The 24,957-nt window shown below is 42.9% G+C and overlaps 2 protein-coding genes across 2 annotated transcripts in view; both read left to right on the top strand.

Moving 5' to 3' along the window:
• The window catches only part of LOC142144326 (heat shock factor protein 2-like), a 541,922-nt gene that overhangs the window by 455,015 nt on the left and 61,950 nt on the right, over window positions 1-24,957 (top strand). The window lies entirely within an intron of this gene.
• Window positions 19,169-24,957, top strand: part of SMPDL3A (sphingomyelin phosphodiesterase acid like 3A) — a 32,520-nt gene continuing 26,731 nt past the window's right edge. The window contains exons 1-3 of the mRNA XM_075203004.1: window positions 19,169-19,541; window positions 21,859-22,072; window positions 22,942-23,086. Of these exons, the coding sequence (XP_075059105.1) occupies window positions 19,442-19,541; window positions 21,859-22,072; window positions 22,942-23,086 (459 nt within the window). The 5' untranslated portion in view covers window positions 19,169-19,441. The remainder of the gene's footprint in view (window positions 19,542-21,858; window positions 22,073-22,941; window positions 23,087-24,957) is intronic.

The raw sequence follows: 24,957 nt of genomic DNA on the forward strand, positions 1-24,957 counted from the left end.
TGCCTTTCCCAAGTCATTCCTCTCAAGGTACAGCAAGCTTCCATTTCAGCTATTTCACCGGGACTCCCTCCTCAATATGCTTCATTTACCGATGTTTTTGATAAAGCTCAGTCTGAACGTCTTCCTCCTCATCGTTCTTGGGATTGTCCGATTGATCTTCTTCCTGGCAAGACTCCTCCCAGAGGCCGGGTCTATCCACTCTCGTTACCTGAAACTCAAGCTACATCTGAATATATACGGGAGAACCTCCAGCGTGGGTTCATTCGACCTTCCACCTCGCCCGCTGGAGCTGGGTTCTTCTTTGTCAAAAAGAAGGATGGATCATTACGCCCTTGTATAGATTTTCGTGGACTCAATGCCATTACTATCAAGAACCGGTATCCCATTCCGTTGATCACTGAGCTATTTGACCGCATTAAGGGAGCCCGTATTTTTACTAAGTTGGATCTTCGTGGTGCTTACAATTTAATCAGAATCCGTTCCGGTGACGAATGGAAGACGGCGTTTAACACCAGAGACGGGCATTACGAATATCTGGTAATGCCTTTCGGGCTATGTAATGCCCCCGCTGTTTTTCAGGGCTTCATCAATGAGATTTTTCGGGACTTATTATATGTATGTGTCGTCGTCTACCTGGACGACATATTGATTTTTTCACAGGACCTGCCTTCTCACCACCAACATGTGGCAGAAGTCCTCTCCAGGCTACGGAAAAATTCATTGTTCTGTAAATTAGAAAAATGTTCATTCGAATTACCCCAGATTCCATTCTTGGGGTATATTGTTTCCGGAGTTGGTCTGAAGATGGATCCTGACAAAGTAAATGCTGTACTACATTGGCCCCAGCCAACTACTCTTCGTGCCATCCAGCGTTTTTTAGGTTTTGCCAATTACTATAGACGCTTCATTCAAGACTTTTCTTCCATTGCATCTCCTATTGTGGCCCTGACTCGTAAAGGGGCTAATCCTAAGCAATGGTCTACTGAGGCTATTCAAGCCTTTCAAACATTAAAAGAGTCCTTCTCTTCGGCTCCAATCCTTCGTCAGCCTGATGTGACACTCCCTTTTTTCCTAGAAGTAGATGCCTCTAATGTGGGCTTAGGAGCTATTCTCTCCCAACGCTCGGAACAGCAAAAATTCCACCCTTGTGCCTTCTATTCTCGGGGTCTCCTACCCGCAGAGAAGAATTATACCATCGGAGACAAGGAATTACTGGCTATCAAAGCCGCATTAGAGGAATGGAGATACTTGTTGGAGGGAGCTCGCCATCCGGTGACGATCTTCACGGATCATAAGAACTTGTCATATCTCCAGTCTGCCCAATGCTTGAACCCTCGTCAAGCAAGATGGTCTCTTTTCTTTTCCCGTTTTGAATTAATAATTACCTTCAAACCAGCTGCCAAGAACAAAAAAGCTGATGCCTTATCTAGAGCCTTTGCTACGTCCTCTGATATAGAAGAGGTTTCCAACCATACCATTCTAGACCCCAAATGTATCTCACTGGCTGCTTCATCCACCAAAACGCTACCATTTGGGAAGACCCTCGTGCCTCCTACTCTAAGGAGGAAAATCCTTTCGTGGTTCCATGCCTCTCGTTTTTCTGGACACGCCGGTGAACACAAGACTTTTGAGATCCTCTCTCGAAGTTACTGGTGGCCTTCAATGAGGAGAGACGTCAAAGAGTTCATTGCTTCCTGTGAATTATGTTCGCAATTCAAATCCTCCCGCAGAACCCCAGCAGGGTTGCTGCGACCACTACCCATTCCGTCCAAACCATGGACCCATATTAGTATGGATTTCGTTACTGACTTACCACCTAGTAAGAACCATAACACTATTTGGGTCGTAGTGGACAGATTTTCGAAGATGGCTCATTTCATCCCTCTGTCTGGTTTGCCTTCCTCGTCTATCCTGGCTGAACATTTCATTAAAGAGATCTTCCGTATCCATGGATGTCCATCTGAGATTGTGTCTGATAGAGGAGTACAATTCGTGTCCAGATTCTGGCGAGCCCTTTGTAAAACCTTGGGCATACGATTAGCACTCTCATCTTCTTACCATCCACAATCCAATGGACAAACCGAACGTGTCAATCAAGATCTTGAGACTTTTATAAGGATATTTTCATCAGCCAATCAAGACAACTGGGTAGAGTTACTCCCTTGGGCTGAGTTCGCCCATAACAACATGTACCATGAGTCATCATCCAAAACTCCATTCTTTGTGGTCTACGGTCACCATCCGTCTTTTCCGGAATTTCCTGCCCTCCCGCCCACCCAAGTTCCTGCGGTGGAGACTGTTTGTCAGACCTTTAAAAATATCTGGTCTCAGGTTAGAACCTGTTTGAAGAAGACATCTGTCAAATATAAATCTTTCGCTGATAAGAAGAGGCGGGCTATTCCACCACTAAAAATTGGAGATCGTGTCTGGTTATCCACAAAAAATATTCGTTTGAAGGTTCCATCCATGAAATTCGCCCCTCGTTTTATTGGTCCATATAGGATCATTCAAGTTATCAATCCAGTATGTGTGAAACTCCTTCTTCCTAAGAGTCTTCGGATTTCTAATGCCTTCCATGTATCTTTGCTCAAACCTCTTATTATCAACCGTTTTTCAACTCCTCCCTCAGCTCCGCAGCCAGTTCAAGTCCATCAGGAGGAGGATTTTGAGATTACCGAGGTACTAGATGCAAAAATTTCGCGAGGAGTCCTCCACTTCCTCGTTCATTGGAAGGGCTTTGGTCCTGAGGAGCGCTCTTGGATCAAAGCTGAAGATCTTAATGCTCCTGCCCTTTTGAAGAAGTTTTACTCCAAAAATCCGGACAAGCCCGGTTCCAGGCGTTCTGTGCCCACCTTTAAAAGGGGGGGTACTGTCACTCACCGGACCGTGAGTGCCTCTTCCCGGACATTTAGGAACCGTGGCCGTCCACCATCCTGAGGGTCTGCGCATGCGCAGCCCTTTTCTATACTTCAGTGTATACCCCTTTAACTTAATTGGCAGATCAGGCAACCTCCCTATATTAAGCACCTGTGGTCACTACCACGTTGCCTGATCTTGGAGTCTCATTCCTCATGAGTCTCTGAAGGTGTTCCTGTATTACTTGTGTATTCAGTGCTGCTGATTCCTGTGGTTTCCAAACCACTTCTACTACTGTGGTTCCATACCACTTCTACCATCAACTTTATCATCATGACTGTTTGCTGATTCCTATCCGCTGCCTCCGTGCACTACAGTCTTCTACACCACTTCAACGTTATTTTATATCAATGTGACTGTTTGCTCATTGCTATCCGCTGCCTCCGTGCACTCCAGCTTTTACCTCACTCACCTGCTTCTCATCAAGTCTGTTTGCTGATTTCTATCCGCTGCCTCTGTGCACTACAGTCTCCTGCTTGCAACTCGCCTGTGTTCAACATCGTGACTGCCAGCTGACAACTATCCGCTGCCTCTGTGCACTACAGTCTCCTGCTTGCAATTCGCCTGTGTTCAACATCGTGACTGCCAGCTGACTGCTATCCGCTGCCTCTGTGCACTACAGTCTCCTGCTTACAACTCGCCTGTGTTCAACATCGTGACTGCCAGCTGATTACTATCCGCTGCCTCCGTGCACTACACTCTCATCTCATCTTTGCTGTGACTTCCTCGAGACTGCCGCTTTTCATTACCATCTGCTACACTTCGTGATCTACAGTTCCTGCCCTGCGCTGCACTCCTGTTTCCCATCGCTGTTGGTTCCTGTGGTTGCTACTGGTTACCTCCGTGTGCCGCTGAGTCCTGCCGCTGTGGTCAGCGCTATCGTCCATCTCCTGCTGATCCACTCTCCACGCCTTCACGTGTTCCACTGGCCTCTACCCTCCTGTCAGCATTGGATTTGTATCTCTTCTACTACCCTCTGCTGGATCATCTCCATTCTCCTGGGTTTCCTATGAGTCCAGTTCCACGTGTTGCTGACTCCTGTGGATTCGTGTCCCTGTCGGTCTACTCACCTGTGCGCTGCACCTGCTAGACCGCTGCTTCACCTATCCAGGGACTTCCTATCCAGTCGGTCTCCAGCCGCTCAGGTACCGCTGCAATCCCATCTGACTGCTACTGCTGAACCACGGTATGCATACTTCTCATTGACTGTGCTGTGTATTGCATATCTTGCTGGACTGTGTTTGGTTCTCTCTGGAGTTTGCTGTCCGCTGAGTCTATTGCCATCATTGACTGTGTTATCATTGTGCTGGACTACTTCAAGAGACTTTCTAGATTGCAGACCTGATCAGTCATTTATATATATGTCTATCCATATTGTGCATATTACTGTGGATCGTGTATAAGGTGCCTGTGTATATCCTGTGTTGCAGTCTTCCCCCGTGCACCTCCTCACATATATATTCAGTGGTACAACTTGCTGATGTCAGACCACTGACTCCTGTTTACAGTTTCACCTGTTCCAGTATCCTCTCACATAGCAGTGGTACAACTTGCTAACGCAGACCACTGACTCCCCGGATACCTCCATTTGGATTCCATTCCTTCACTCAGACAGCGGTACAACTTGCTATCCGCAGACCGCTGACTCTCATCACCTCCTCGTTTCTGTTGGACATTCCTCCTCACTATAGCAGTGGTACAACTTGCTACCGCAGACCACTGACTACCTTCACGTGTCCTTTGTCCATACAGTTCCTCGTGTATTACTACCTCCATATTGCCAGTGCTGCTAGTCATAGACTTTCCTGAGCATCTCATCATCTGCTATTTCCTGTTCCGTGATCACCCTGCTACCAGAGTACCATATTACCACCTATACTGCTCTGGTAAGCCTATCATCTGGTGATCCCTGGGTAAAGACTCCTAGTGCCCGTGACAATGGCCTACTGGCCCACTATTTTTATCAGGGCCTAGTGCCCAGGTCCCTGGGCCTTGTGCCCCTAATTTTCCGTGCCACGGGCCTTGTGCCCGAACGTGGCCACGGGCCTAGTGCCCGAATTTAACGTTGAGACTACTTACCTGCTCTGCGCAGGAATCTCAACTTGCCACACCGTTTTCTTCCTTCTCCGGGTCTTCCAGACCCTCCAGCCGGCGGCGCCTCTTCTCCTCTTCGGCGCTGGGTCTGCTGCAGGGGCGGGGGCGCTCTCAGCCCTTACAAGGGCTCCCCGCCGACGATCTCCGCTGCTTCTGTTGTTCTTCCACTCCGGACGTCCCACGACGTCCTTCTCCCTCCGCCGCCGGACTCCTTCTGACAAAATGGCGCCACCCGGCGACTTATATAGTCGCCGGCGTGACGTCATTAGCCGGCGCAAGCGCTGATTGGCTCGCGTCGGCGTCAATCTTTCGAATGGCCGGGCGCGAGCCGCGATTGGCTCGCGCATCCGGCCGCTGATTGGCCAGCGGGGAAAGATGAGCCCTGATTGGCTCATCCTTCCTCCGCGCACGGGACCTGCAGGAGAGAAGCCATACTTACCGCCGCTGGAGCGCTGGATGGGTAAGTCACTTCTTTCTTCTTTCTTCACCCTCTTGCTGGGCACAGGAGCTGGGGACATCTTCTGTCCCTCCAGGGACACGGCGATCGCGGGCATCTTCGCCCGCTTCTCGGGCATCGGGCATATCTTCAGCCCCTCCAGTGGCATCCTTACAGCTTCAAAAGTCAAGGCCAAATTTTAGCAGTTGCTACATTCTGCTGCACTCAATTTGATAATGTGGAATGCCACCATTGGCAACTACCTTGTACAGGGTTTTGTCAAGCTAATAGAGATAAACTAACATCTTCCCTACTTCTACTAAGTCACTTTGATGGTATACTGTAGGGGTGTGCACCGGGCACTTTTAGTGTTTTGGGTTTTGGGTTCTGATTTGTTTTGCCAAAACACCTGACGAAAGGTTTTGGTTCTGATTTAGGGTTTTGGGTTCTGATTTATTTTTAAAAAAGCATAAAAAGCACTAAAATCCATTTTTTTTGTTTTTTTACACTCCTACGCTATTATTATCCTCAATAACATTCAATAACAATCATTTCCACTAATTTCCAGTCTATTCTGAACACCTCACACCTCACAATATTGTTTTTAGTCCAAAACGTTGCACCGAGGTAGCTTTCTGGACTGCGTAGTGGAGTGGCCCCGGTACCCAATTTGGTACCGTGGCCACAATACCTCCTCCAACTGGTCTCAATTCCACTGCACATATGGCTGCTCCTACCTCCTCCAACTGGTCTGAATTCCACTGCACAGATGGCGGACACCGGATGCACGTCTAACACCAACATAGCTGTTAAGGCTGCAGTTATCCGCTTTGCCATAGGATGACTAGTCGTACTTTGTGCTCATGGCAAACGACTGTTGGACGGTCACATAATGCCAAAAAAAGGTGCAAGATGGAATTGTCCTTGGGCCCTCCCACCCACCCTTATGTTGTTGAAATAGGACATGCACAGTTTAGCAAACCAATCATTTCAGCAAAAGGGCCTACCAAACAACTGTGGCTGAAAAGATTGGTTTGTTTGGGCCCCCACACCAAAAAAGCTATTCATCTCTCCCTGTACAAACTAAACTGGCTCTACTGAGGCAAGATGTCATCCTCATCCTCATCCTCTGATTCCTCTCCCCCTTCAGTGTGTACTTCCTCATCCTCACACATTATCAATTCGTCCCCGCTGGACTCCACAACCACAGGTCCCTCTGTAGTATCTGGAGGCCAGTGCTGTACTTGATTGAGGAATTGATAATTCATTTTTATGAACATCATTTTTTCAACGTTCTGCGGAAGCAACCTCCTTCGCCGCTCACTGATCAGGTTACCCGCTGCACTAAAAACTCTTTCGGAGTAAACACTGGAGGGGGGACAACTCAGGTAACTTGGGACTGCACAAACAATGAACGTAGTAATAGAAATGGCAGTTCCTCTTTTTTGGGACTGCACAAACAATGAACGTAGTAATAGAAATGGCAGTTCCTCTTTTTTGGGACTGCACAAACAATGAACGTAGTAATAGAAATGGCAGTTCCTCTTTTTTGGGACTGCACAAACAATGAACATAGTAATAGAAATGGCAGTTCCTCTTTTTTGGAACTGCAGAAACAATGAACGTAGTGATAGAAATGGCAGTTCCTCTTTTTTGGAACTACAGAAACAAGAACGTAGTAATAGAAATGGCAGTTCCTCTTTTTTGAAACTACAGAAACAATGAACGTAGTAATAGAAATGGCAGTTCCTCTTTTTTGGAACTACAGAAACAATGAACGTAGTAATAGAAATGGCAGTTCCTCTTTTTTGGAAGTACAGAAACAATGAACGTAGTAATAGAAATGGCAGTTCCTCTTTTTTGGAACTACAGAAACAATGAACGTAGTAATAGAAATGGCAGTTCCTCTTTTTTGGAAGTACAGAAACAATGAACGTTGTAATAGAAATGGCAGTTCCTCTTTTTTGGAACTACAGAAACAATGAACGTTGTAATAGAAATGACAGTTCCTCTTTTTTGGGACTACAAGAATATATTGCTCTATAATATTTTTTATACTTTTTCAATTATTTTTTTATATTTTTTGTAAAAAAAATGTGAGTATTTTTTGGGTATTTTTTTTACATTTTTAAATGATTTTTGGCTAATTAACAAATTGCTATGGACTTATCAGAAACAAATACAGGACAAAAGCACCACTGGACTCAGCAGCACAGACACTGGCCAAAGCACCACTGGAATCAGCCGGACAGAGCACTGGAAAAAGTACTACTGGACTCAGCAGGACAAAGCACCACTTGACTAAAGTAATCAGCAGGACAGAGCACTGGACAAAGTACTAATGGACTCAGCAGGACAAAGCACCACTTGACTAAAGTAATCAGCAGGACAGAGCACATCAACCTCCCTCTTCAGCAACCACAGGGAGAAGGAAGATGGCGGCCGCGAGCAGGGCATTTATGAGATCCAAGTCTCGCGAGATCCATGTCATAGCCTCGTTTTGCATTCCATGGGCGGCCGGAAGTACCCGAACAGTGCTCGGATCCTGTCGGATCCGCACTGTTCGGGTGGGCTCGGATTAGCGAAATCCGAGCCCGCTCATCTCTAGCATACTGTACATATTATTACTGTACTACCGGTAAAAATGTGCAGCCTCGATGTATCTGAGAACATTGTGGCTAATTGAATCAGTGTTGCTCTCAACTATCTGTTGTTGCAGGTTTAACAACCTGGTATTGGATTCTTGTACGCATCCTGGAATGTTGGGACCTGTTTGGAAAATGTATAGGTTCATGAAATATTGAAGATTGAGCAATAAGTGAACACAATAAAAAAATAAAACATTACATTTATCACGCCATGCAAAGCCACATCACGCGACTGCTCAGCCACATCACGTCATCCACCACCCACATCATGCCCCGCACCAGCCAGCCATATCACGCCCCCCCCCCCCCCCCCGGCCACATCACACAACCCCCAGGTCACATCATTAACATCCTCAACACATCATTAACACTCCCAGACACATCATTAACCCCCCTAGAACATTATTAAACACCCCCAGGGACATCATTAACTGCCCCCCAAACACATCATTGACACCCCCAGCATACTTACGCAGCTCTGCTGGTCCTGGAGAGTGAGTAGGGCAGCTGTAAATCTCGTGAGATTACCAAATCTCACAAGATGCTGACAGTTCCATTTCTCCCCATAGACCTAGGCACCCACCCGCAGAGGAAAAAAACAATTTTTTATTTTTTTTAAAAGTTTTATTTTTGCAAGGTCATGATAACAACAGAGAACGATTGACAGAGTGCATACTATTAGCAAAACTAGCAAAATTAGTCAAAAAGTAACAAAGTCAACAACCAGCGTTGAACATATAATTTTAGTAGTAACGAGTGACCCAAAGTTTGTATTGAAAGAGGGAAGGAGGAAAGAGAGTATATAGAGGAGAAAAGGAGTGTGAAGAGAGAGAGAAGAGGGAGGAAAGTGAGAAGTGACTAGATCCATTGTTAGTTGAAGAGAAGTCCAAGTGTAATATGAGGTTTTAGAACTGACTTAAGTAAAAGGTGGGCACGCCTGAAAGAAGGATAACCATGGGTCCCAAACCTTGGTGAAAGCTCTCGAGGAATTCCGGATATACTGGTCATGAACTCCATCCGTTCAGTCTGGCAAGTTCTATTAATTATGGACTGTATGGAAGGAGGGGATTTCGATCGCCAGTCTGCTGCTATTTGACAGGTAGCTGCCGAAACAATGTGCCTAATCAGTTTATTCTGGTGTCGGGATGCCGAGGGAGCTCCCATAGGAAGAAGAAAAAATTGGGGCTCTAGGGGAATATCCACCTGGAGGATTGAATTAATCAGACTTCCAATCTGAACCCAGAAGCCTGACAGTATTGGGCACGACCACCATATGTGGAGGAATGTACCTTCATGGGAGCACCCTCGCCAGCACCGATCAGATGTATCAGGAAGGATTTTGCGAAGACGCGAAGGCACATAGTACCATCGATATAACACCTTATAAACGTTCTCTTTAATTCTTACACAGATGGAGCTAGAGGCGGCGTTCTCATAAATTTCAGACCATTCCTCATCCAGTAGCTCTTCACCAAGGTCCCGTTCCCAGGCTAGTTCATGGGGCTCTAAGCGAGGGAGAAGAAGGAGCAAGTTCGTAGTAAAGCGTTGATATTAGGCCTTTAGTTGAAGAATGGCGTAGACATAGAGCTTCAAAGGTGGAAAGAGGTCGGGCTAGCAGGCGATCTTTGACAACACTATGAAAGTGGTGAAGTTGCAAAAACTGGTAGAAGTGCTTTGAGGAGATGTGGATATGCGATTGAATTTCAGAAAACTGAGGAAAAGTTACAGAGGTGGATAGATGATTTAGGTAAATGACTCCCTGTGAATACCACAGCTGAAATGAGCTATGATGAAGTCCGGGAGGAAATTCCGGAGAGTTGAAGAGCGGAACAAATGGAGAGGGATGGGGAGACAAAGCATACTTTTGGGATGTTGAGTCCCAGATAGATAATGAGTGTGAAACTATTGGATGACATAACGATCGTTTAGGGCGACGAGACCTTGGGACCCATAGGAGAGAGGATAAAGAAAGCAATCCCAGACCTTCTGCCTCAATTTTAGACCATACTCTGGCTTCTGTCGGACCGGACCACAAGACACACTGAGCGAGTTGGGCGGAGAGGCAATACCTTAGAAAATCAGGAATCACCAAGCCTCCCCCCCTAGGAGACCTCTGAAGAACCTTAAGACGGACTCGGGGTCGTCTACCCGACCAGACAAGTCTAGAGACGTGGAATTGCAGGAATTTAAAAACATATGGTGGGATGCGGATGGGGAGGGTCTGAAAGAAGTAGAGCAGTTTAGGAAGGATATTCATTTTGACGGCGTTAATGCGACCAATCCAGGAAATAAAGCTGAGACCATGATGCGAGATCTGTTTTTACTTGGTCAAGTAGATGAGGGAAATTGGCTTGGAAAAGATGTTGATAGTGCTTTGTGATGTAAACACCCAAATATTTAATTTTGTGGCGGCCCCATTGGAAAGGGAAGGAGCGCTCTAGTTATAGCTTGTCTATAGCCGATACATTAAAATCTAGAACCTCCGTCTTATCTGGATTAATCTTGTAGCCCAAGAAATAGCCATAATGGTCTAGCTCACCTAGGAGGGGGGGGGGGGCGACGTTTTGGGGCTAGTAATTGTCAGAAGGACGTCGTCCGCATACACGGCAATCTTATGAGTAGAGGGGCCTACCTGTATGCCCGATATCTCATGGTTGTTTCGAATTCCAGCGGCCAATGGCTCAATGACAAGAGCAAATATCAGTGGGGAGAGAGGGCATCCCTGGCGAGTGCCATTCGTGATCAGAAAGGGCGTCGAGGTCAGGCCATTAGCAGAGACAGTAGCTGACGGGGACCGATAGAGGGCTAGAATACCTGTCAGAAATCTATCTGTGAATCCCATTGCTCGAAGCACCCCCTCCATAAATGACCAGGAGATGCGGTCGAACGCCTTTTCAGCGTCGAGCGCCATGATGAGAGAAGGAAGATTATCATTGTTTATTGTATGAATTAGTCAATAATCCTTCTGGTATTATCAGGGGCTTGACGCCCTGGAATAAAGCCCACCTGGTCAGGATGGATGAGGGCTGGGAGGAGTGGGTTCAGCCTAGAGGCCAAAATCTTAGCAAATATTTTCAGGTCAACGTTTAGTAAAGAGATGGGCCTGTAACTAGCACAGAGGGTGTGGTATTTTCCCGGTTTAGGGATAACAATTATGTTAGCCCTAGTAGTAGTGGAGTCAAAAGAAGCCCCCTCCAGCACCTCGTTGAAGAATTTTGTCAAATGAGGACCGAGGACCTCTGCAAACTTTTTATAATACTGGGGAGTTAGACCATCCGGACCAGGAGCTGAGGAGGATTTCAGAGATTTGACCGCCACCATTACCTCCGGTAGAGTGATATCTGCATTCAAGAAAGATTGTTGTGCTGTAGTAATTCTAGGGATGGATGTAGATAAAAGGTAATCAGACAAGGTGGGGTGCAGAGGATCCTGACGAGGGGGGGAGCCTCAAGATTATAAAGAGAGGAGTAGAAATCCCTAAATTCTCTAACTATCCCCGCTGGATCATAAGTTACATCTCCCGAGGGAATCTGACGAATTTTATCAATATGTTGCAAGGCTATTTTTTTCGGAGCTTTCTAGCCAATACAGAATCGGCTTTGTCCGCTTTATCATAGTAACGCTGTTGGAGTTTCTGCATTGTGACGGCTGCTCTACGGGATAGGAGGGTATTTAGTTGGCCCTTCAGTGATGCAATCTTGGGAAGTAGGACCGGGTCGTGATGAGTTTGATGCTGTGTAAGGAGTGTGGCTAACCTGCTTTCCAAGGAAGATATTTCTTTGGCTGCTTTCTTTCTAGCCGCTGCTGATTGACTAATTAATTGACCTCGAATGGTAGCCTTGTGCGCTTCCCAAACAGTTCCCTGGGTTACATCAGGGGTTGACTTTTCTAGGAAGTAATTAGTAATGGAGGTCATAATGTCTAGGCAGATAGATCTATTAAGTAAAAGCGAGTTGTCTAGACGCCATCTACTGCGCAGGGGAGGCGGTTTAAAGAGATCTAATACGAGGGAAACACCCGAATGGTCTGTCCAAGAAAGGGGCGTAATGTCTGCCTGCGTCATGTGATGAGTGAGTGAATGTGAAATGTGTAACATGTCTTTGCGCGTATATAGTTGATGCGGGGCTGAGAAGTGAGTGTATTCCTTAGCATCTGCATTACATAGTCTCCAGGAGTCGTACAAACGATGGTGTGTAAGGAATGTGGACAAGCTGGACGATTCAGGAGAGGAGGAGATGCCCCGCCGGGAGGAGGAAGGGGGAGACCTGTCGAGGACCGGATCGAGAGTAACATTAAAGTCCCCTCCCATGATAACAAGGCCCTGCGCCAACCGCTCAATTTGCTTAAAGATCTTTATGAAAAAAGGCTTTTGCCTCTGATTCGGGGCATAGACTGAGACCAGTGTGACGGGAACAGAGCGGAGAGTGCTGCTCACCAGCAGAAAGCGGCCTTCTGGATCTGGGAAAAAAACAATTTTTAAAAGAAATGTAATTACATTTTTTTTTAAAAAAATACCTTGCTTGTCAGTGGAAGCCTGGACCTCGGAAATCTGTACCCGCCCCCCTCCTCCCTCGGCGCCCCTGCTGTAGGGACATCCATATGGAGATAGCTGAAACACAGTTGGGTACACAAGATAGTACAGATGTGAAGAGGTCAGGGGACGAGATATAGATTTGGGTGTCATCAGCGTAGAGCTGGTACTGGAGGACAAATGAGTGAATTAATGCCCCCAAAAAAGAGGTGTACAATGAAAAAGTAAAGGGCCAAGAACAGAGCCTTGTGGGACCCCAACGGATCGTGGAGGGGAGTATGTGCCAGAAGTAGAAATGCTAAAGGAACAGTTCAATAGGTAGGAAGTTAACCAGGATATAACTGTGTCCCTAACGCCAATAGAGTGATGGGTGTGTAGGAGAAGAGTGTGATCAACAGTGTCAAAAGCAGCAAGGAGGTCCAGGAGAATGAGTATAAAGAAATGAGCCTTAGACTTTGCAGTAAGTAGATCAGCGATCACTTTTGTGAGAGCAGTTTCAGTGGAATGTTGGGGACGGAAGCCTGATTACAGAGAGTCGAGAATGGTGTTAGAGGAGAGAAAGTGAGACAGGTGTTTGTACACTAATCACTCAAGTAGTTTGGAGGCAAAGAGGAGGATTTTGATACGAGATTCCTATACATAGAATCCCCAGATCCAGTAAGGTTTAAGAATCTAGGGGAAAATACCAGCAGTTCAAACCTAAAATCTATAGTTCTTGAGCTTTTCTGATACACTGATCGGCCACAACATTAAAACCACTGACAAGTGAAGTGAATAACATTGATTATCTTGTTAAAATGGCAACTGTCAAGGTGTGGGATATATTAGGCAGCAAGTGAACTGTTAGTTCTTGAAGTTGATATGTTGAAAACAGGAAACTGGGCAAGCGTAAGCATCTGAGCAACTTGGACAAGGGCCAATTTGTGATGGCTAGACGACTGAGAGCATCTCTTAAACGGCAGTTGTTGTGGGGTGTTCCCAGTATGCAGTGGTTACTACCTTCCAAAAGGGGTCCAAGGAAAGAAAACTAGTAAACCAGTGACAAGGGTCATGGGTGCCCAAGGCTCACTGATGCGCGTTGGCAACAAAGGCTAACCCATCTAGTCCAATCCCACAAAATTGCTGAAAAGGTTAATGCTGGCTATGATAGAAAGTTGTCAAAACATACAGTGCATCACAGCTTACTGCATATGGGGCAGCATAGCTGCAGACTGGTCAGAATGCCCATACTGACCCCTGTCCACCTCTAAAAGCAACTACAATGGGCATGTGAGCGCCAGAACTGGACAATAGAACGATGGAAAAAGGTGGCTTGGTTTGATGAATCACATTTTCTTTCACATCATGTGGACGGCCGGTTCATGTGCGCCGTTTACCTGGGGACGGATGTTACTTTGATATGTACCACCCACCTAAACATTGTTACAGACCAAGTACACCCCTTAATGGCAATGGTATTCCTTGATGGCAGTGGCCTCTTTCAGTAGGATATTGCACACTGCCACACTGCAAAATTTGTTCAGGAATAGTTTGAGGGACCAAAGAGTTCAAGGTGTTGAGCTCCAAATTTTCCAAATTCCCCAGGCCTCAATCCGATTGAACATCAGTAGCATGTGCCTGGAAAAATAAGTCCAAGCCATGGAGGCCCCTACTTGCAATTTACAGGACTTAAAGGATATGCTGCTAATGTCTTGGTGCCAGATACCAAAGCACACCCTCAGAGGTCTTGTGAAGTCCATGCCTTGATGAGTCAGAGCTGTTTTGGTGACATGAGGGGGACCTATACAATATTAGGGAGGTGGTTTTAATGTTGTGGCTGATCATTGTATAATATTGCATGCAATGCACACAGTACCACCCTGTACATGGCACTTATCTAAACCCTTCCCCATGCACAAACAGCTTATCACTGACAGAATGCATATATAATATACTACATAGCTTCATGCTTTTCCTCTTTCCAAGAGATGATATTTTCCATAGGTTCTGGCACTAACATAAAAGAATATATTAATAAATGCAAAACAAAGAAAACCCCATAGATTTGGGGGTAGATGTATCAAGCTCTGCTTTATTCAGAGATTAAAGATAGTCTCCAAGTCGCAAAATGTATTAAGCTGCGTTTTTTACTCTGATCTTCAAAATCGCTGGACATCTCTTGCAATTTGCTGGGATTTCAAACACTCCCGTGTTTAGGTTAAAAAATCCAGAGAAAACACGCTGCTTCCTAGCTGCAAAATTAGTAAACACAACACTGTTACACTGCCTGTCTATAGAGCTGCAGGTCCCGGGGGGCTGTCAAATTTAAAAGATAGATAAATGTTGAAAAAAAATGTGTGGGGTCCCCCCATCTAACCACTATTAGCCTTATTGCTGCCAGTCTACTGCGTGGGGTCCCCCTGATTTTCAAGCAACCAGCACTAGGCAAACCAGCCAGAGTGTTGGCACTATAGCAGGGGGACACGTGGCAGGGGTCCCCCTGCCATAATTACATACCTAACCCAGGCTGTTCAGCAATGGACTGCATTCCCTAGCGAGTGGGGTCCGCAAAAAAACAAAAACGTGCGGGCCCCTCTAGGAATAACCAGCCCAGTGCTGAAAGCACTAGGGCTCTTCCTACACCCCTGGGCGGTGGGTGTAGGGTAAAATTGGCGATTGCAATAAAAAAAACAGATGCCAATTTGCTTTGTGGAACTACAAATCCCAGCCATGCCAGGGTGCCATAAACAGTCTGAAATGTGTCTTAGAGAGTAGGCAAATGTATCTGAGAAAGTAGGCAAGCATGGAATGGCTATGTTGTGAACATTCTGATGATCTGATTAATACCGAATTAATACGGAACCAACGGATGAGCAAAGAATGAAGATTGATTACAAGAATGTGGTCAGAACCAGATCTCATTTGGATCTTTGGCTTATGATTTTTGACTTCATACTGATTGATAAAATCCTAGCTATTACAAGGGGGGCAGTTAAAAAATAGACCTCTAATTCTCTACATATTGCCCCTTCCGTCAACACACACAAATCTCACAGGTTCCTACCTACTGCAGAGTCTAGTGGAGAATGGCCAGTGGCATATCCACCATGGATGCAGGGTGTGCAGTGCCCATTAGTCAAGGAACCTTGTCATGGCCCCTTGTCTTATGAGCCTACCTTGCACCTAGTGTTACAGCCACCATCAAAGTCTCTCCTAGTTCAGGGCAGTCCTCTGGGAAATCTGGGATTTCATGTTGCTTTACACTGCCGACTCCACCCCAGCCTTCTGTTACATAACATCAACCCCTTCTATAAGATACAGTGTGTGAGGAGAATATAAGCATATTAATTTGACAGTGACTTGGGTAGAGATTAATTAACATAATTAATTACAAGCAGGCAGAGCTTGGAGTTGCTAGAACTTTAGGGAATGCTGGAGGACTTCATACAATGTGAGTAATCTTTCATGGAGAGAGCAAGGCTCCTGTCTGACTGCTGACTCCCTCCACTTATAACTTCCATTTTGCTGAGTCATTATCCTTTCTCTGCTCTGCAAGCATCACCTATTAATTTATAAAAGCTAGAATAGATATCTCCTCACTCTCTTTGGGAGGCGCCATGATGGATTAGCCTGTATTTGGGGAGTGACTACAAGGAGCAATTTCTATCTTTATATTAGTGACTGGTTCAGAGAAGTCTTTATATGTCTTAATAATACAGTATATAAAAGTGTCTTTTTGCACTTTTTACACGGATTTTCTGTATTTATCAGATTTTAAATATCTATATTATTATAAACAGAAATTCACTTATTACTGTAATGAATCACTAAAATATTGCAGCAGCTGAATATTAACTTACTGCTTCGTCGGGCCAGTCATGACTAGCCGATTCACGCATGTGCAGTGGAACTTGGGCTACAGTGTGTCTTTGCACTTTGTTACCTACCACACATAGTGTGCCCTTTCTCTGTTCCATAATTGTGGATATATATATATTCCAAATTTGAGGATATTTTCATGTAACAGTGTGATATGTGTTGACAAATTCCTTTTACGTAATTTGTTATTGAATTGAGAACTATTTGATATTTATGTATGCGTTTTTAATTTTGTGAATTGTTTTTAATACTACAAAAATGATAACTACAGTGGTTAAATAATAAAGTTATTTTGCTTTTGTTAATTTGCTTTGTCCTCTTTATTTAATAGAAATGCAACGTTCAAGTCAGATTGTAGAAATCTTTATATGTATTTATTTAATAATGAACAAAAAACAATGACACCCCTGTCCCCTTTAAGTTGGGCTTTTTAGGATTGGTTTGGGCTTGTTTTTCATTTCAGAGTTGGCAATCCTGCCCCCTCCCTATAGCTCTGTCTCATTGCGCTTACCTTTATTTGTTACTGCCGATACTGTTATGCAGCATCAATGCATGCTTCTTACTACTCAGACAAAAAGTAAATACACTTCTTATCTGAGCACTGTATTGTGGGGCTGCCTGATGTCTCCTTGGTAGGCTAAGACAGTGCTCTGAGGAGTCAGGTTAACTTCATCATCATCTATTTATATAGCGCTACTAATTCCGCAGCGCTGTACAGAGAACTCACTCAGATCAGTCCCTTCCCCATTGGAGTTTACAGTCCAAATTCCCTAACATACAACACACACAGACAGCAGTGGCGCACGCAGGGGGGGTTTCTGAGTCTCCAGAAACCCCCCCCCCTGTGCTAACTAAGTGGCCACCATAGCGTCACTGTCCTATACAGCAGCCGCGGCGGTGCTGTATTGTATACAGCACCACCGCGGACGCTTCTTTGACAGCGCCATGGCTGCTGTATAGGACAGCGATGCCGAAACGGAGCTGCGGCGCATGCGTGGGCGCATGCGCAGTAGCTCTCTCTCGTGTTTTTTGGGTTTTTTTGGGGTCAGGAAGGGGGGGCGGGGGGGGGACCCCCCCTGACAATCCTGCGTGCGACCCTGGACAGAGAGAGAGAGACTAGGGTCAATTTTAAAGCAGCTAATTAGCCTACTAGTATGCATTTACAAATGCATGAGGCAAATCACTATCTCCGGTTTTAGGTGCCAGGGGGCTCCCTTAGAGAATGCAGATATGTTTCATACTATACTATATACTTAAAAAGCATATATAATTAATTATCAAAATTATTAAAGCTTCTGGGGGCCCAGGTCCCTGACCATTCACTTGAAATTTCCATGCTAGTGTTAAATATGATTTTTTGTTAAGGCCTCATAAAGCCCTTGTTCAGCCATTTTTGTAACTCACATAGATATATTATTTGCAAGCCCACATCCTTGAGGTTAAGCTGACATAGAGAACTCCTGTAAGAATGTAGCAAGATTTGTGAACAATAGGTAGTTTCATTTTCAGCTCGTAGTGTGGGAGCTGTGCCCATGACGTTGGATATGGCAGAGAGAAGATAAACTTCCAGCCCCTTTTGAGATAAGAACAATTGACACATCTGTCCTGAGAAGGGGGAGAAAGTAAACACCTCAAGAATACGTGAGAAAATTAATCCGCAGCGCATCCCATAGATTATTGTATGCTTATGATTTAGGATTCATATATTCAGTAGGCTATAAAGACTTGTATCTTTGTATCAATAAACAGAGAATATTCCTTGTATACAGAACTTGGCCTGTGTCTATTCTCTCCAGCTGATTGAAGCGCTTCCAGATATACTTGACACCACAGGCAAACTTGGATCAGATTTTAGATCTAACACTAGCACTTCTGAATTCCCACTTTGCCAAATGTGTGTGTGTGTGTGTGTGTGTATATATATATATATATATATATATATATATATATATATATATATATATATATCTATAGTCAGTGTTATATGTCAGTAAATGATAAAGTGTACCTACAAGTATCAAAGCATCATTTACACAAAATGTGACATATTCAATTGGGTTCCATGATCGCGGTAACAAGCGGAGTCTGCATTACTGAAGGTAATATGGTACCCCAATAAGGTGGCTTTTCCTTTGCAAACCCTGTTCTGTCGCGTTACCACGATCCCTGGGACCTAATTGAATATGCCCTAAAAGTGTCTTATAAGTAAGTTTGGATGATTTTACATACTTAATGTAACTCTGTGAAGGGCACACATGCAACCCCCAGCTCTTTCATGCTTCATTTTTAGATTTGTTTGTTTATAACACTTGTTTAAAATGTCTGCTGAATTGTTATTACAGATAGCTGTCTCTTTCGTTGATTAAAGTATTTGGTTTAATTTATTACTGAGGGTAAGGGGTAATGTGCTGCCCATTTGAAGTATAGAAGTTGCTTATCACTGATGTAACTGCTTCCACTGTGAATGAAAAATAGTTTGTCCTGCTTCAGTCCTTTATAGTGTTATAAATTATATTATAAATATAGTCATGTGACACAGACAAAATGACCTCTTACACACTTGCAGACCAAACATGGTAAAACGTCATTACTGAATAACTACGGTATAATCATTTGAATTAAGTAGTGAGCATAATGTAGTGTAAGTAATTTCAATACACATAGCATTATATAATATATATATATATAATCTTACTATAATCAGAATTCTAGATGTTTAATGCACATTGCTGTCGATAGTAACCTTCCAAGCACACACTGCTGAGGATCTTGGAACTCACACTAGGAACTAGACCAGACTGCAACTACAATTGATATATACTGCTACAGTTCCTGCAAAGGTTAACAACAACAGTAACCCGAGAAGTTACTCACACCGAGCATTGAGTAAACAAGGAAGTTTTTCGGCAAGTCATGTGAAGAAACTGCTGTGAGATCGTGAATATCGAGCAGAAGAAGATGGGGTCTCTCAATGTTTGGTGTTTCCTTATGGTTCCTTTGGTCGCCTCGGCTCTTCCAGTGAACAGTGGGGGTTATAATAAACAGCAAGGGGCTCCAGGTAAGTACACAAAGCATGTGGCTGTACATTACACACATACTTGGCTTACTATGTGCACAATTGCAGAAACATACTTTTCGGCTGTGGTATATTGTACATACACTCGTGTATGTAATAAATAGTACTATCTGTAATAATTCTATACTAATACAGGGAGTAATGTCAACAGGCAGTGTTGTTTCGTAATAGATTTGTGTGGATATGGCTTGTGAAGCGATTACATGTACCTATACCTGGCAGGAAACATTGTGCATAGCATTCTCTCTCCTGTCCTCTTCCTCTAATCTCTCTCATGTATTTTATTTGTATTAAATTGAGTCAACAAATAATAAGCAACATTCAATGGTCAATACTACACAGAGAGGTGGAAGACCAAAGATTTTGTGGCAGTGTAAATACAATATGCATTTTCTCTGAAACCACCCCTCCTCCATCCTTCCATCTTGTTACAGATGCTACTACTTTCAATTTAGGGCACATTTTGATATCATCAGGACCTAATTAAGGATTTGGGCCACCCTAGGCTAATATATTAATAATCCCCTTCACCTTCCAAGCCAGGTTAATATTTGATGGATACAAATGAACTCGTTTTAATTTAAAATCTGGCTTCCTTCACACACCTCCACCAATGTTTATTTTCCATTGTTTTAGAAACTCCGCTTCACTTGACTTTTTAAAAGGGTCACTTATTTTGTGTTAATTTAAAATCAGAAATGTATAGCAGAATGCACACGTGAATGAGTGCTACTGAGGGAGATGACGTCTGCGCCTGTTGCCATCCTTCTCTCCTACTCATCCCAAAGCGCCTGCTCTAGGATGACTCATTGGACCTTATTCATAAAGGTACGCATACTGAACGCAACCCGTGTTTAGTATTAAACGCACATATTTAGCGCTCCCTAATTTTTTCAACGTACGGATCTCAAGATACGTGTGCTGTTGAAATCGGGTGTCAGACTGCTTTGCTCTGCTACACAAGATGCTGCAGGATATATCCAATATACAGAAATTTTTTTTGTTATAGAATTAATGTCACCTGTTAATAAACTGTATGCTGTTTTTTTATTATTTCCCCCGTCCATGAAATACCATTATTAGGAAGTTTATTGAGCATAATATACATTTTTACAGTTGCCTGTGATTGTAAACACCTTATAGCATGCATAAGGAACAGACATCACTATTGATCAGGACTTAGACTAGCCCTGTGGCTGGAGCAAGAGATATGGCAGAAAAACAAGTAAGTTTGAGATGGCCAGAGCTGGATTCGGACGCAGCTGCATGTGCTTGAGTTTGACACTCCATTACTGTACAGTTACTATGGCAACACACCCCTTCCCCGTCCTGTTCGCTCCCCAAAATCGTAGTATGCAGTAAGTGTCCTTTGCGGTTGAAGCCGGAGTGTATAGGGCTATGTTTACGGACGTATCTTCCTGTTCTCGGCATGCACAGAGTGATTTTGCGTACAATACACTCAAAATCGGCAAATATGTGTCTTGATAAATCTGGCCTATTGTCTTCAGCCTTTACTATGGAAATGCGTCAAGATTAAAACCTTATTACATTTTCTTTCTTGTCTTCTTTTTTACTTTAGAGAACAACTATTCTAAAATTAATTTCAGTCTATACCTCTCTCTGCAACAATTTTGCACCCCCAAAAAATGTTGCACACCCACAAAAGCCTTGCCCTCTAGGCGTCAGCCTAGTCAGCCTATTTGATAATCAGGCCCTGACTATCATGATAATTTGTAAGCATTTTTATAAAATTTCGAATAAAAACCATCTTCAAGGTTTTTGGACACTGTGCAACAATACAGGTAATTAGACAAATCAAAATAACTATTAAAAATTCAAATTAAGGCTTTTCATATACATATTCGATGAACAATATGGCGGCCTTACACAACTAATTTATGCATCCAGTTAATATAGAACTCTTGTCATTACCACCTCTTGATATTACCACCTCTTAAAATAGAATGTCATTTAAAAGCCCTATATATAGCTTAGAAAGATTGGGGACCAAAGCTGCCCCCATCAAAACTCCTTTACACTGAATTAAACATTTTGATTGCCTTTTTAAGTAATTAAATGTAAGCACAAGTTCAAGAGCTATATGTTAAGATTTAGGCTATAATTGATTACTTGTAATAAAGTATCATTGGGTATGTTGGTATATAGCAGTATATATCACTAAAAAAGAAACTCGATTTGTATGACTAGCAACTTAGATAGAGTGGTGGTTTCTTTAAACCATTTTGGTTTGATTTGATATTTGTTGAAACTACAACATAGCTTATATTTTTACTTTCAGGTCAGTTTTGGCATATTTCAGACTTGCATTTGGATTTCTCATATCACTTAACTGATGATCACACCAAAGTGTGTTTGTCCTCTAAGGGTGTCAATGCTTCAAGTCCAGGAATTTATGGAGACTTCATGTGTGACTCCCCATATGGACTTATATTATCAGCAATTAAATATATAAAGGACTCAAAGCAAAATGTTGAGTTCATGATATGGACTGGGTAAGTTATGTATCTCACTTTTATTCTCTTTCGCTAGATGCATAGTAACTTTTGAAGTTTCAGAGTGTAAAACTAATATCTGCATGCTCTTTGTTCTGTTCCTGCACACATAGTCACAACTCAGAGCTAGTACTGTTTTATATATTATGTGATGAATTATTCTAATCAAAACTTATAGGCCTTGGGAAGACATTACAGGATTATTGGGCAAATACAATACTATTATAGGCTAGACCAGGCTTGGCTAACCTGTGGCACTCCAGGTGTTGTGAAACTAAAAGCTTGTAGTTTCACAACACCTGGAGTGCCACAGGTTAGCCAAGCCTGGTCTAGAACAAGATAAACTAAGCATAGTTATGTTGGCCATAATTGGTCTGATACTTTATCTCAAAACGACCATGATTTCTAATAGGGATCTTATCAAAATATATAGGATAATTTACAGCCATGTTGGCAAAGATGACTATATTGTGTTTGTGGCCATATCTTGACCTCTTTAATGGGCTTCGACATTTCTGCAAGTAATCCGACAGCCACGGTTCAGCTAAGTTGGACAACGATCTTGTAATTTAGCTCTTGGGTCGAAAGTTGGATCAATCTAATAGCTGTTCTAGATGCTGGTTAAAGCCCTACAACAGGAATATTTCTATACAGAAATTTCTTAATATTTCCATTAGACAAAAACAAATGGAAAACAAAACATTAAAAATAGGGTTAGTGTATATTTAGCAGAAAGTTAAATCAGAGAAAGTACAAGAAGATGTATATTTCTATCTTGTATCTAACACACTAAATAGAAACAGATAAGTAGGCCCATTTTATTCTGTACTCACTATAAATAAATGTCTTTTCTTGTGTCTCTTCCACAGAGATAGTCCGCCTCATGTTCCTGTAAATGAACTATCTACAAAAATGGTAATAGATGTCATTAGGAACATGACCTCTACCATTCGCACCCTCTTACCTGATATGCTCGTATTTCCAGCACTTGGTAACCATGACTACTGGCCCCAGGTATCTTGTCTGCTTTAAAGTTTTGACAATTTTATCTTCATTGTTCAAAATGACGGCTAGTTGAAGAACTGATAAACTCAAAATAATAATGTTTTTGTTTCCACCACACTATCATAAATTACTTCTTCCCCATTGTGCCAGAGAAACTATTACCAGATAGCAAGAAGGAGCCCATCTTGTGGTGGTGGTTAGCCGAATGTACAATATGCCTCTGGCTGTTATCATATTGCTGCAGGTCTTCATCAGAGAAGTCCTGCAGTGTTACAACAGATTAGTAATTGACAGATTAGTAATTGACAGATAAGGAGCAGCTTAGACCAATGAAAGCGAATGCATGACAGTTGCTTCATGTTTCTACACATTTCTTCTATGCATATAAATATTTTCCACTGAATGCACTTATTTATAGAACTGCTGGCATCAGTACTGTTTGGTGGTATGTCAGCCTTGCTTGTTGTTGTACTATAAACTGGCCATTTACCATGTCTGCCTGACTTGGTAATTTGCGTACATAGATGGGTCTGACTTGTATGATAGAGAACATGATTGTTGTACATTAAGGTATCTGTTGTCTCTTAAACCCCTTAAAGGGATTCTCTGGTTAAATTATTTCCCTTCCAACCTCAGCTTATGACCCTCTTATATTGATCATTGGTTTTTGTTAGTACTTATCCAGTGATTCCAACATTGATTGAACATTTCCATGCAGCCACCCTGCCTCTCTAACACACTGTAATGTGATATGTCTCATAGTACATTATTGCTTTATCTCTAACTAAATAACTATGAAATATAGCACATACGGTGGACTGGAAAACTGCATGAAAACAACATTTTTTTCCATTTAAACTGAAATCGGGCAGCTGAGGCACTAAACATCCCATGATCATGGGCAATGCCATAGGTAAGTGAGACAAACACAATTACAAGAGTCTTATAAGTAATTGTTCCAATGGAAAATTTAAATTTGACTGCAGAAGATATTTGTTTTTTATAACCATACCAAATTGCTATAAATTGATTTAAACAAGAATAACCTTTTAGCTACTCTACATATAATCCAGTGAATTTTACCTTGTTTTCTTCAAGACAAATATGGTTTATTTTATTTATTTTTTAAGTGCAATATACAAGGAAAAACAGGCAAAGATATCAAGACATTTCATGATTCTTCCTATAGTTACTGTTAAAAAGTAAGTGCAACTTGGAATCCAGAAACTTACCACAAAATGTAACGGTAAATTATAATAAAGATGTAGAAATACCATTCTACACCAGTAATGTTAACAGAAGTCCTTTTCTGTTTTCTCTTAAACATAAGTCCTTATTTTGAACAAAGTTTTATTTAAAATCAATTCTCTGTTAATATAACTTCCAATTGGAACAGTCTTAAAGTACAAAGTTCCAATACATGTAAGCTCACCCTCACCTCCACTCTACTTTACCTTTTCCTTACTCCTTAGTTTACTTTCTCTCTAGGGGGCATATGTGTTAATTTTTCAGCCGCATTTAATAAAAAATCATCCTGGGACAGCGCATCTGATAGGAGGCTGTCCCGGGAATGATTTCACTTACCTTTAAACTCCCATTTTCTGTCTCTTCTCTCTGCTCACTTTGGCAAAGTTGCTATAGTCACACATGCAGAGAGACATATTTGCAATAGTGACTGAAGGGGAGAGCAGGTTAGCTGTGTTGAGGGATCCGAATCCTGATAAGATTCAATGGCTAACGGCATCTTCAGATGGTGTTAGCTATTGCAAGCAACGTTACTAATATCTTTGATTTTTGGAATTTGGTAAATCACACAAAATAGCAGTCCCCATAGAAACAGTGTATATGCTGCAATCCGATAGCTATAACTTCTATACTTA

Source organism: Mixophyes fleayi, chromosome 3, assembly GCF_038048845.1.
Source record: "Mixophyes fleayi isolate aMixFle1 chromosome 3, aMixFle1.hap1, whole genome shotgun sequence".
NCBI classification, from domain to species: Eukaryota; Metazoa; Chordata; class Amphibia; order Anura; family Limnodynastidae; genus Mixophyes; species Mixophyes fleayi.